At 41.6% G+C, this 12,201-nt stretch overlaps 1 protein-coding gene across 6 annotated transcripts in view; it reads right to left on the reverse strand.

Moving 5' to 3' along the window:
- The window catches only part of CC2D1B (coiled-coil and C2 domain containing 1B), a 36,392-nt gene that overhangs the window by 14,026 nt on the left and 10,165 nt on the right, over nt 1-12,201 (reverse strand). For 5 of the 6 annotated variants that reach the window (XR_012588862.1, XR_012588861.1, XR_012588863.1 and 2 more), the window contains exons 6-16: nt 11,962-12,099; nt 9,656-9,929; nt 9,106-9,230; nt 8,891-8,966; nt 7,664-7,759; nt 7,206-7,336; nt 6,867-6,939; nt 4,552-4,664; nt 3,562-3,754; nt 1,130-1,302; nt 337-462 (exon numbers count right to left, since the gene is read on the reverse strand). Coding sequence is in view for 3 of the 6 variants with exons in the window: in XM_074599032.1 (XP_074455133.1) it covers nt 337-462; nt 1,130-1,302; nt 3,562-3,754; nt 4,552-4,664; nt 6,867-6,939; nt 7,206-7,336; nt 7,664-7,759; nt 8,891-8,966; nt 9,106-9,230; nt 9,656-9,929; nt 11,962-12,099 (1,518 nt within the window). In the remaining 3 variants the exon portion in view is untranslated. The remainder of the gene's footprint in view (nt 1-336; nt 463-1,129; nt 1,303-3,561; nt 3,755-4,551; nt 4,665-6,866; nt 6,940-7,205; nt 7,337-7,663; nt 7,760-8,890; nt 8,967-9,105; nt 9,231-9,655; nt 9,930-11,961; nt 12,100-12,201) is intronic. The other variant, XM_074599035.1, reaches the window with a different exon arrangement.

Consider the following 12,201-nt stretch of genomic DNA (forward strand, 5'->3'; position numbering starts at 1 on the left):
CGCTGGACTCGCTCCAGTAGTTCCCTGTCCCTCTTGAACTGGGGAGCCCAAAACTGGACACAGTACTCCAGTTGTGGCCTCACCAGTGCAGAGTAGAGGGGGAGAATGACCTCCCTCGACCTACTGGCAACAGTCTTCCCTATGCAGCCCAGGATGCCATTGGCCTTCTTGGCGACAAGGGCACACTGCTGGCTCATGGATAATTTGCTGTCTACCAGGACCCCCAGGTCCTTCTCCTCAGAGCTGCTTTATATTAATAAAAGCCAGAAAAATGTAAAAAAAAAAAACCAAAACAAAACAAGCCCAGAACTTTTTCAAAAAAGATAAAGGAGTCACCTCATGTTGGTCCTTCAGCAATTTTATGAGCTGTGCATATACCTCATCTGCTTTCTGAGACAGTCTGACATCTTCATGGTGTATGAAGATAAAATCACCCTCGTCATCTGTAGGGGGTGATGGCAGCTGCAACACAAGAACACCACATTTCAGAGTTCTGATAGGAAAAAATGAAGCAGGCAAAAGCAGTCAGAATGTATGGAAAGGTCAGTGAAGGGAGATGGGTTGTTTTTCTTCTCAAGGCAATTCCAACCCAACCACTACTTACACCACTGCCTGACAACAGATTAAGTCATAAACCCCTGCAAAATGTCTTACAGGCCTAGTTCCCTGATTATTCAGGTCAAGAGAGCTATTACAGTGCAGTTTGGTTTCCCCATCTACCCAAATAGCAAGAGAAACCAGGGCATCATTGTATCACGTGCACCTGATCCTCATCCCAAAATGGAGTTAGGACACAGCTAAGAGATGCACTCACACCCTAAGCCCAGGGAATACTTCCAAGCTGCATGGTTTAGGTGTGCCATTGTAAATCAAGGAGAAAATGGTTCACGAAGACTAAATTTTCTCAAAATCCAGCACATTTGAGGAGCAGCAGAGGAAACAAAATGAAACAAAAACTAAAATAAAAAATGTAGGGGAATTTCAGGGCTCAGGAATTCCCAGATTTGTCACTTGAGCAAACTAACTTAATTTGTGCCCAGAAATATCTATTAAATCATTCACTGTTTCAAGTAAGCATTTAGATGTCCAAGAATACGAAATAAAGCAGAATACTAACAGTCCTACTAACCTTGGAAATATCAACAGGTTTGCCACATTTTGCTTGCTCAATCTTTGGGTCAAAGCTCTTAGCTGTTCTGAGATACATCTTAGCCTGTTCAAGGTTATTTTCCTTCTTTGCTTTGACGGCCGCCTTCATGTATTGCTTCTTTCTGTTCTCCAGAAATTCCAGCTGTTCCCTAGCTGAAAAACAGTTGTATAAGAACCCTCACTCATCTGACACTGCCATACCCCTGAAACAGGTTTATCACACTCAGTTTACAGGCAGAAAAAGTTCAGTAAACACACAGATACCAAGTAAGGACATTTCCTTACTGCATTTAATTGTTTTGTGGCCAGTTTCTTTTTCTGATACTTGAAATTGAAACGAGCTTCCTTCTATCATGGCATCCTTCATCAAAAAACCTTACAGCACTTCAGAAGCGTCACAATAGTAATTACAGCAGGAGACAGACTCCAGTACAGCTGACTGGTCCAAAGCAGAAGTTGAAATCAAACTTTCAGCTTGACATCTTAACTTCTAACAGAGAGTGAATATTATGAGCATCTTCTGTACTGATTTTCTTTCATCTCCCCTGATCTGTCAAAGAAAACCCAGATGAACCAATGTGTGCAGGCACGCTGAGACATACCCGCCTCTGCTTATTTATAATTCCTTGCCATCTTAGTTTCTTATTAATTTTTGGGTCTCTTCTTTCCTTCCCAAAACAGTAAGGACAACCACACAAGGCAGCAAAGATTGCTTTACATTGCAACAGGTCAGTGCATCCTGTCTCTCCCTATACCTCACTTAGGAAATGATAGAGCATGAGCTGATTACAGCCATTTCCAAAGATACTCATATTGTATTCATCACTGCACTCTACTCAACATTACACAAGCTAAACAACACTTGCAAGAGGCGCCTGACTCAGCAAGCAAGTATACCAATGACTCTCACACTATGTTCACTGCTGTCAGATGACGATCAACTTATTCCCATCCTCGCAAAAGAGCCTGCTGTCCTGCTGCTGGAAGCAATTTGCCCAATCAGCCAAAACCAAACTAATTAGACAAGGTAGCTAGCCCAGATTCCACTGAGACAAAACCCACAGTGTGCTCTGTGAGGCTGAGACACAGAGCACAGGTATTTTCAAAGAAAATCTGTGGAGAATAGACCAAGCAAGGCCATTAATCCAACTGATCTTAGCTCCTTGACTTTCCTGGTACAGGCCTTAGGTGCAACTGCTCCACTCCACTCACACATCTCCCTGCGCCTTGAGCCCTCCAACAAGAAAAAAGACAGTTTTTTTCAAAGTTGATTGATCAGCTACGGGCAGCTGTAAGCTGCACTTTGTAATTCCAGGGGAAAGGAGGTTACATTTGGATCACAGAATGCACTTTGGCTAGTGAAATATAGCTTTACAATAGTGAAGTACTGTCATTTTGTTGTGAAAAATCAAGACTCCGTCCAGGTCCTTGTTGCACCTAATGGTCTAATATTAAAATACTTGAAATACCCAGAAGAGATTACTGTAACACCAGAGATCAGGTATTATCAATTCCTTCACAGCGTAAGTCTAGGGCAATTCACTTAAGAGATTAATATGTCAGCTAAAATTGCAAAAAAAATCCTCCTGAGGATTCATAGATTTTTCAAAGCCAAAATGGACAAGTACTATATTTTAGTGGTCTTTATAAAACAAGTCATGGAATTTTCTAGAGAGAAGAGTTATGAGCTAATCACAGCGGCACTGCGAAATGCCTTTGCACTCTGCAAAACAACTCACATCAGCCAAGCAGGCAGTTCTGCTTTGCTCTGAGGGAGCCACCCAGGGCAGAATGGAAGAAGAATGATGGGGTTATAGCCAAAGCATGACAAGAGAAACAGTGAGACCCTCAACACTGCTGGTGCGTGCCCAAATCACACCGTGAGGTGGTGCCTGTCCCTTACTATCTGTACAATTAATCTTGAACAGACAACTGTTTAGTGACCTTAGCAACAGGAGGACTAGAGACTGATGAACGGTCTACATACGCCAGCGTGAGGTCCTTGCATGAAGCATTAGGCAGAAACTACTGCTTGATGCAGGAAGCTGCATTAGATCAATGAATAATTCACTCTGGCAAGCCGTCCATTTTAATGGGTGTATATGTAGAGTTCAACTGTGAGCAGAGTTAAACATTATGAATCGATACACTTGTTACATTAAAATTAATTAAAAACCCAATCACCCTTATAATTACACATGCTGCCTCTGTGAAATAAAGCTGCATGGCTGGTCTGGATCTGCCCTCCAGCAGACACATATATTGAGTCTCCTGTCAGAGGAAATCTATGCCACACATTCACAGGCTCATATCTAAAATATAATGAAAAGAAGTCTTTAACAAGGTATTAAACTAAACTAGTGCAAACAACTTGCACGTGGATCAGTGGGAATGACGATCCCTTCACCTTACCAGCTGGTGGGAGATGATCCATTGACTCTGCCTTGTCCAGGGTGGAGGGTGACATAGCTCGTTTCACGTGCCCAGGAGAGCTCTCCTCCCCAGCTACGGTAGATGGCACTGTAATTGGCTTAACAACTTGAGTCGGCTTTCCAGGCAGCTGAGCAGGCTTCTTGGCAACTGGGGCCTGTGTCAGAGGTTCATTCTAGCATAACAAAAAGAATTTCACATTAAATGCATAAAATCTATTCCAGAGTTGGGGATAGCATCTCAAGCATCAATAGCCATAGTTATCACTATATCAGCCTTCTGGTATCACTTTTGAGGGGAGCATAACATTCCAGACAGCAAATTTTAATTTCTGGGGGTTTATGAGCCATGCCACGCCAGTACGTAGTTGACCTATACAGGCATCAAACCTCCGCTATCAAAGGGACAAAAGGAATGTTCAACAAGGCAGTGATTTCAAAAAAAGTAGGTACGTGCAGAAAAAACATCATCCATTAAAAGCTACTCTGTCTGAAAGCACAAACAATCAGCAACCAAATCCAGAGAGATAAAGAAATCAAAGAGAAGTCAAAAGGCTGGTGCTGCCTGACAAAAAGCAGTAAGCGTTGAACATCTTGGGAAAGCACAAACATAGGAGCTACTGGGATGGAGGATCAAAGTACAGGTTTAAGGACTTTAGAACAACATAAAGGGGTACCCAGGATCTGAAGTGTTTGCTTTGAAAATAAAACCCACGTACAAGACACTTACGAAAGAGCCAAACTCTGGACTCATAGACTCTGTAGGTACTGACTGTAATAACATCTCATCTCTCTCTCTCTCCTCTCCACCGTAATGCAAACTGAAATTACTACTGAGATCCTGTACTCTTTAGACTTCTGGGAGGTGTATTTCATGTCAGCACCTTTGCTCGACTGGAAATCCAATGGCCTCATCTCTGCATACCACAAGAGACAGCATTTTAACTTTTTCACAATCTACTATTGTACTAACCTCCTCCTCTTCATCATTCTCTTCCATGTTTGCCAGCTTGCTGGCACTTTCCAGAACAGCAGCTACTGTGCTGTCACCATCCGTTGCTGCAACACCAGGAAGAGGGGGAAATCCTGAGGAGAAAAGGAATACAGAAGTAAAGAATTGCATAAAACCGATGTTCTGTCTTCCGTACTTCTCCATTTCTGTAAAGCTATTTCTATCCAAGCATATATCATCTAATATATTTTAGAATTCAGTGTAACTAGACTGAGGCCAAGGCCACAAAGCCTTGCTAGATAAAGTCACAGTGGTGGGCTTAAGATCAGATGTCTCACAGATATACAGGCTTAAAGGGATGATGCTAAAATGATGCAATAACAGAGCACAGTTTTCTAAGTTGAGTGACTGACTGGCAGCCAGCCAAGGAACCTCACAACCTTGACCTTGGTAATAGAGATCCCTCCAGAACCAGCAAAGAATTTAATCTCTTTCTTCTGCACAGAAGGATAGTGGATTGTACGAAGTGTTGCTGGCTCTTTTTCCCCCCCTCTCACTGCTGCCTCACCTTAGTTGATACACAGTCCAGCAGAAAATCAGTCCGAACCCACGGAGTAATAAACAACACATCATTGACATCTGGATAACACTAAGCCTCTGCTGAAAATCAACAGCAACACAGAGGCTGCAAAGTAAGGCAGGATCACAGTACTTAAATGTGAAGTATGTGAAGAAAAATCCTCTTATTTTATTATCCTTTTAAGGATAGGGGTAAAGGCTTGATGATGGAAGATAAACTCTCACTTCCACACTACTAGTTGAGTGTCAGCTTCAAACAAGAGACCCAGAGCCACCACTATAAAACATCTGTTAATAACATTGATCTCATTATACATAGCAAGTATTTTTTTTGCCAGTCTCACTAGAAGTGCCAAGAAATGACGACTAAACTGCTTCTAAACCTAGAGGTGGCTGCTACAGGGACAGAACAAGTTTGAGGTACGCAGGCAGGCAGAACACAGAACCCTATGCTGCTGCCCCCATGTGACATTTGATCCATTACTCAGCAGCATTTCTGTCTCCAAGGAGGTCAAGGCCGGTACTTATCATTATCCAGATGCAATGAAATGCACTGCCAGTCCATTATAATCTCATTGCTGGTTCCAGTGTCAGCCTAATGGTTGTCTTCAATGCACATCATATGGCCTATAAATGATGGCTGAAAAACAAGCAGCTGACGTGCAAGGAAACTGAGGAGTTAGCCAGATTTTCAGAGGTGTAAATATGGAGTACCTCACTCTTACAGAAACTGATAATCACCAAGAAACAGATCATGTTCTAGAACAAGGGATGCTAAACTGCTTTTCACGGACAGCTTCAAAGCAGGGAACCTTTAAAGCAGTATGCAACCTGACAATGGTGGCACTTTCTAACTTTACTACTACTACAGCACTTGCCACTGCCACGTTTGACAGCGACAATAAAGCCACAAGGTCCACATCCCTTTTCTAGGCTTGGTTTGGCTTTTTTTAAAACTAAAAAAATATAGACACCACTTTGCAGTGCTGAGTGTATCTTTTCAGAAGAACACATCAGGCACAAGATAGAAGGAATGATGCTTCCTAGGGGGGAAACAGCATCACGCAAACCAGAGGTGGGGCATTCATAGGTGACCTTGCCCAAACTTTTACAAACACAGCACTACACATTCTGAACAAGACAAAAAGGACACACAGTGTGTCCAGAACCAGGTTCAGTTTCTGCCTCTGTCACTGTCTCAGTGTGACCACGGGCATGTTTTGCTTGATCTCCATAGACTACTTTTACTAGCCACAAGAGCTGCAGTACTGATCTGACTTTCCAGGAGTTGCAAGAAAATATTTAAATTAAACATAGAGTTCTGAGGCTCCTGCTGGGAATAAACAGAATGGGAAATGTCACACATTTTTTCAGTTTCAAAAATCTCCTTCCAGTAAACTAAGAAGCAAATATATCCCAAGTTTAATCTTTCCTCTAGGAGGGCTGGCGCAGAGGACAGACAGGTGACATTTTCAGCCCCTTCCCATGGTTAAGTTGATTAACTTTTCAAATAGGGCCACTTTCAGCTTCCAATGCTGTCAAACAGGCAGTCAGTAGTCAGGAATATTCACCAGCGTGAAAATTTGGGAGGATACTAACACCCAGTTTCACAATACCGTCAAACAGCAAGGCCATCCTACTCACTGAGAAAAAGGAGGAGCTGCTCCACAGGATCAGGAGGCGGTGTCTGCATGCCTCCTTCAGGGCCCAGTAGATATACAAAAATCGCTATCAGGACATTTTATATTCACACTTACCAGGAGGAACAGGAAGCTCAGAAAAATTCACTTTTCTCCCTGCTTTATGGGCTCTTATGGCATCCTGGTATTGCTGTAATCAAAGGCACTCGGTAAGACATAAAATCAAATAGACTGTAAATTAGTAATCATCTGTATTTAACCAGCACAAATGTTGCAGAATACACAGTATTTTGCTATAATATGTGCATTGGCTCTATTTCTCCTTCCTCCAAATGTTTTACAGCTTCCGTGCTGGAGCTCTTTTCAAGTAGAGGGACAACACACAAATTATTTCAGCCTTGAAAAAGTCTTCAGCAAGAGAACTAATTCAAATGGCTTGCTACACTTTCGTCTTACCTTGGCTATCCTCTCATGCATCCTGCCTTTCCGATCATCCCCACTTGCTTTAGCCTGTGCTGCTGCTGACTTGTACTTCTCAAGCCTTTGCTGCAACGCTTCCAGCACCGTTTTTGGCTGCTGCAGGGAAGCTTGAAGTAAGACAGACAATGAAATGCCACATGATTCAGATTTCAAAATGTATGAGCTGCCTTTTCCCTCCCGCTTCCTTACCTTCTGCAGAGACAAAAATATCATTGTAAAGTCTTATTATGAATACAATTCTTCTAAAGAAAGTTTATTAACTTCTTCCATTATCAATCCAGAAAAAAAAGTACAGATGGCATCAGCAACAACGTTCAGGAATATTAGCTGGGTTTACTCAATCCTGCTGCAGTTCAGTGGGACAAGGGCAGAGCTGAAAGTGCCTTCCAGCCCTGCTATTTTTATGGCTTGCTACAGAAACGCAAAAATCCTACCTGAAGCTTCAAGCGTTGTAAGACCCTGGGAACTTCCCACTGGAGCTGGTACCTTTTGCTTGGATGCATCTTGTACGTTTCCTAGGCTTTCAAGATCTGCAAAGCAAGGAAAGCAGAAGTTTCACAGTGTTCCATAAACAGCAAGCCAAACCATGTTACTCAGAAAACCATCAATTTGATCCCATCATCTTCCTGAAAGCTTTTTGGCTTCAAAACAACATCTGCATGGCTAGGTAAGTCTAAGGTTCCCATTATTCAGCAAAAATGCTTTATAACAGAAAATCTCAAAGGCTGATTTAATTTAAGTTAGTGCTGCTTGAGGGAAAAGAGGGGGGGAAAAAAAGTAAACCCAGTTCAAGTATTCTAAGAATTTTCTCCCCAAAATATAACTTGGTATCTTGGCAGATGGAAAGAGTGAACAAGATTGCTAATTGGCTAAAATATCCTAGTAACAAAAGATGTGCTGAAAAAGGGAAGCAAGTAATACCATATATTCAAGACACCCAACTTTCTGGCACTGTATAACAGTGGTTATTTCGGAAAACTACAAAAATATCTGCTGCAAAAATCTTGCGCTTTTTAAGGCAACATTATATGATGGGTGAAGTTTCTCTCTAGTGCCATTTGGTGATCAGTTTATAACTTAAGGAGTCACAAATCTCATGATTTATTGAAATAAAATAATCTGTCATTTAATTTCTTAAAATAATCTGCTGAAGTTGTTTAAAACACTGAGTTGCACAGACCAAATATTAATTGGTGGCGATGATACTAGATTTATTCTTTAGAAACTCTCTTACAATGATCAAAGCATCTTTAATATTGGTAGTTTGCTTTAAGATTTCAACTTTAATGCACTGCAATCTGTTTGTTGATCTCTTAATCTGAAGCATGAACTTTAGTTGAAACATGTAACTGTCAAATATTACAGTAAACTTTAAGAATGTGCCGTTACCCTTCCTTCCCTTCCACTTCAAATACTGGTTGCTATTATCTAAAGTTATAAAAATAGGAATATTAGACATTGATACCTACTTGAACTTGTAATTCACAGAGTAACTTCAATATAAAAAATACCTCATTTTTCTTCATTGGTCTTGATTAGAATTTGAGTATGCAGTAAGCCTCAGACCTAAGTGATTTTCAATTCTTTGCAATCAAATTCAGAATTCATTCCATTACGGCACAGAGAGACTTCTAAAATGTCTTTTGTAAGACGAGCCTTACCCTGAGGAGATGGAGGCATGTTCTGGAGGTCTATTGGCTGCCCGCTATCCAAAGCTTCCAAGACCACATTAAATTTCTAATGCAGAAAAAACAAAGCAGAATATTTATTCTAGTATGTCCAAGATTTACTAGCTGCCACAATGAATATTAGACACTCAGTGAATTTGCATGCAGCATAGGGTATGTTTAGCATTCAGGATCTCTTGCGTGCATACCTTGCCTGCCTTCATGTATTCCTTTGCTTTCTCCAGGTCCCCTTGCTGCTTGGCTTTTAGAGCTGCTAATTTATACTCCTTCTGCCTCATAAGAAGTATTGCTCGTGTTCTGCTGTTCTGGAGATCTGTGAGAATGAACCAACGTTGAGACACTGCACAGAGTATGCAAGTGTTGTGCATCCCTTTCTATGTCCATCTACTCAAACCTGCATTAGTCCTCTTTTGCTTTCAATCGCACAGTCATCTTACAAAAGTCCAGAAGTCCTACCAGACATAACAATGCCACTTTTCCCAATTATAAAGAAAAAAAATAATACAGAAACTGAGGCACAGGAAAAGTTAAGTGAAAGACAGTGAGACCGTGCATATAGAGCTCTATAACAATAACTGATTCCACTGCCAGAAATTCAGCATCCCACTGACAATTCCATCTGAAATATTCAGCAGGGAAGTTCCAACATAAGCAGTGCTTTGCTACACAATACAAATGTCAAGAAAGATGTAGCATTAAAATAGTGTTGCAACTGCTTATCTTCTCAGATCATGGTACCTGTTTCCACGATAGGACTAGAAGCAGCATGACCCTGCAGAGACTCAGATTCCAGATGCTGTGCTGCCTCATGTGAGGTTTTCTGCTCATCATCTGCAGCAGACTCAGCTTTATTCTCCGGTAGGACACCGACTGAATCTCCTGAATTCTCTAGCTCCACTCCCGTGGCTTGAGATAAGTGAGAAGAACTCTTTCCTGTTGCAACAGGGGGTGGCATTTCTTCCTCATTGATTTTTTTGCCTTTCTTCACTGCAGCCAGCATGGTTTCCAGCGTCTGGCAGAGATAGAACAGCAAAGTCGATAGGCATTTTCATCAAACGTATTACTAGCATAAAATCATTAAAACACAAATTCATTTCCTTATTTGTGATGTGATCTATTATGCACACCATTACAGATTGCTGCCCCTTAGCTCCCTATTTTTCTGCAAGGCCAACTTCAGCACTAGTGAAAGGTGTCCGATTATCAGAGCAACACAATGCAAAGGACTTGTACCCAAACTATGTGATTGCAAGTACCTCAACACCTGGAATTACTGGATAGCTGATGTGGTCCACTCGGTTTTGTCACAAAAAGCGACACCAAGGAAGGCATTTATACCAACTGTAGACGCATTTTATGTCTTTAAAACGAAATAAAATACACAACTCTAAAATGTCACTGCCTGTCACTGGATTCAGGGAAGGAAGGAGTCTGCATACCTATTTAATGCAATAAGAAAAGACATTAAAAACTAACAAAGGAAATGGAGCTTCAGCTGGTGATCTATGGCAAGAAGCTCTTACCATCTGTAACATGGGTTAGCTGCTGCTCTTTTTTTTGTTTTTTTTTTTAAAACCCTTCCTCCACCACAAATATTACCTTCCTTGGTATTTATTTTTAATTTAAGGCTCAGACAAAAGACCACCATATACTTTAAGCCAAACCAAAAGTTCTACTTCTTTCATCTTCCACATAAACTGAAATGCAAGCACAGAAAGACAACAACAAAATCTCATCACTGTTGGAATCACTACTATTTTTGGTTAGCCATGACATCGTTTGACCTATTAAGCGACAGTGGTAGAGATACTTTGGATTGACTGCATGTGAGATTGGGGTTCAGACCAGTACAGCAACCCACACACAGCTCTCTCTTCTCCACGTGTGGGATGACAGTCTGACTGGAAATGGAATTAAACGCTGAGATTAAAGTTCACAGTTCCAAGAACTACATACAAGAGATAACTGTACACCATTTGTCGGCATGTCATTTTGCTAATTAAGGAACTGTGAGCTGTGAAGTGAGATCTAGTCTATTATCCTTAGCTACACTGCTTAGGCACAAGGAAACTCCCTCCTTTGAAAAATAAAGGAAGTGGCAAACAGTGCACTAAGCTTTGTTACTGAATGAAATAAGCTGGTTTGCCTATGCCTCTTGCTCTCTGAAAGGTCAAGTGATTTCATGTACATTCCTTTCAGAGCTAGCAGGCAGTGGACACATGCAGACGTCTTTCTTGTGCGTTTCCTCCCCTGGGTTTGGTCTCAGTTGTCCCCTTTGTGCCCTAAGACACCGGGTAGCGAGTGAGACATGACATTCTTCCCTCAGTGGACAGTGCTGAGCTATAAAGCTTTGCTCAACAAGACAGAGCTGCCTGCTGTCTGAGTTGATGCAGGAGGCCAGACGAAAGCAAACAGGGAAATAAAGGCACTCTGCACAGCGGTAATCACCCAGCACCACGAACTAACTACAAGCACGCCACCTGGCTGAAAAGATGCAAAGCTGAAGAAACCACTCCCTGCTGCAATTTTTAATTGCCTTAATGGAAAACCCTGTTCTATTCATTTTCAAGCACAGCCAACACATTCAGGGAAAGGTATCACCTTCCTTTGTCTCACAGAACTGAGTGGAAGGTTAGTATCTGAAGGATGACATCTGTGATGAACTGGCAGGTTTACATGCTAGGAAAGCTCCTAAAATTTGCTTTAAGGTAACACTGAACAGTCACCACAAGCCAAATTCAGAGTTAGACAGGTGGGTTTAACACCAGCATTTACCACAAACCCTGCCTCCAACTACCACTAGCCACATTCGACACAAACAAAGCTGATGCACAAAAAGGCATTTGAAGTTACACTTTCGGTGTGTATTTGCTACATCAGACTGGTAGTAAGTAACAAGAAATGTTTTTAAAGTAACTCAAGGCAGCATATTAGAATTTCTCTCCCCTTTCAACAAATTCACACATCTGGAAAGACTCTGAGCTACGCTTTAGAGAACTGACTTTGCCTCCCCCTCATTCACGTATCTGATGAACTCAACTTACCTTAAGGCCTCTTTCGTATCGGCGTATTTTGGCACTCTCACCTGACTCCTTTGCGTTAGAAATCGCTGTCCTATAGTCAGCAATTCTCTTCTCTATTGTCTGTTGCAGCTCACTGGTAACAGCAGGAAGTGAGGTGGTCTCAGAAAAAATAATAAAACAAATCAAGAAAACTTATTTCATCCAACTATACAACTTTTCCCACAGCACTGAAAAACAAATACTCCTCTTCACACACGCTCC

This window comes from Larus michahellis, chromosome 8, assembly GCF_964199755.1.
Source record: "Larus michahellis chromosome 8, bLarMic1.1, whole genome shotgun sequence".
Classification (NCBI taxonomy): Eukaryota; Metazoa; Chordata; class Aves; order Charadriiformes; family Laridae; genus Larus; species Larus michahellis.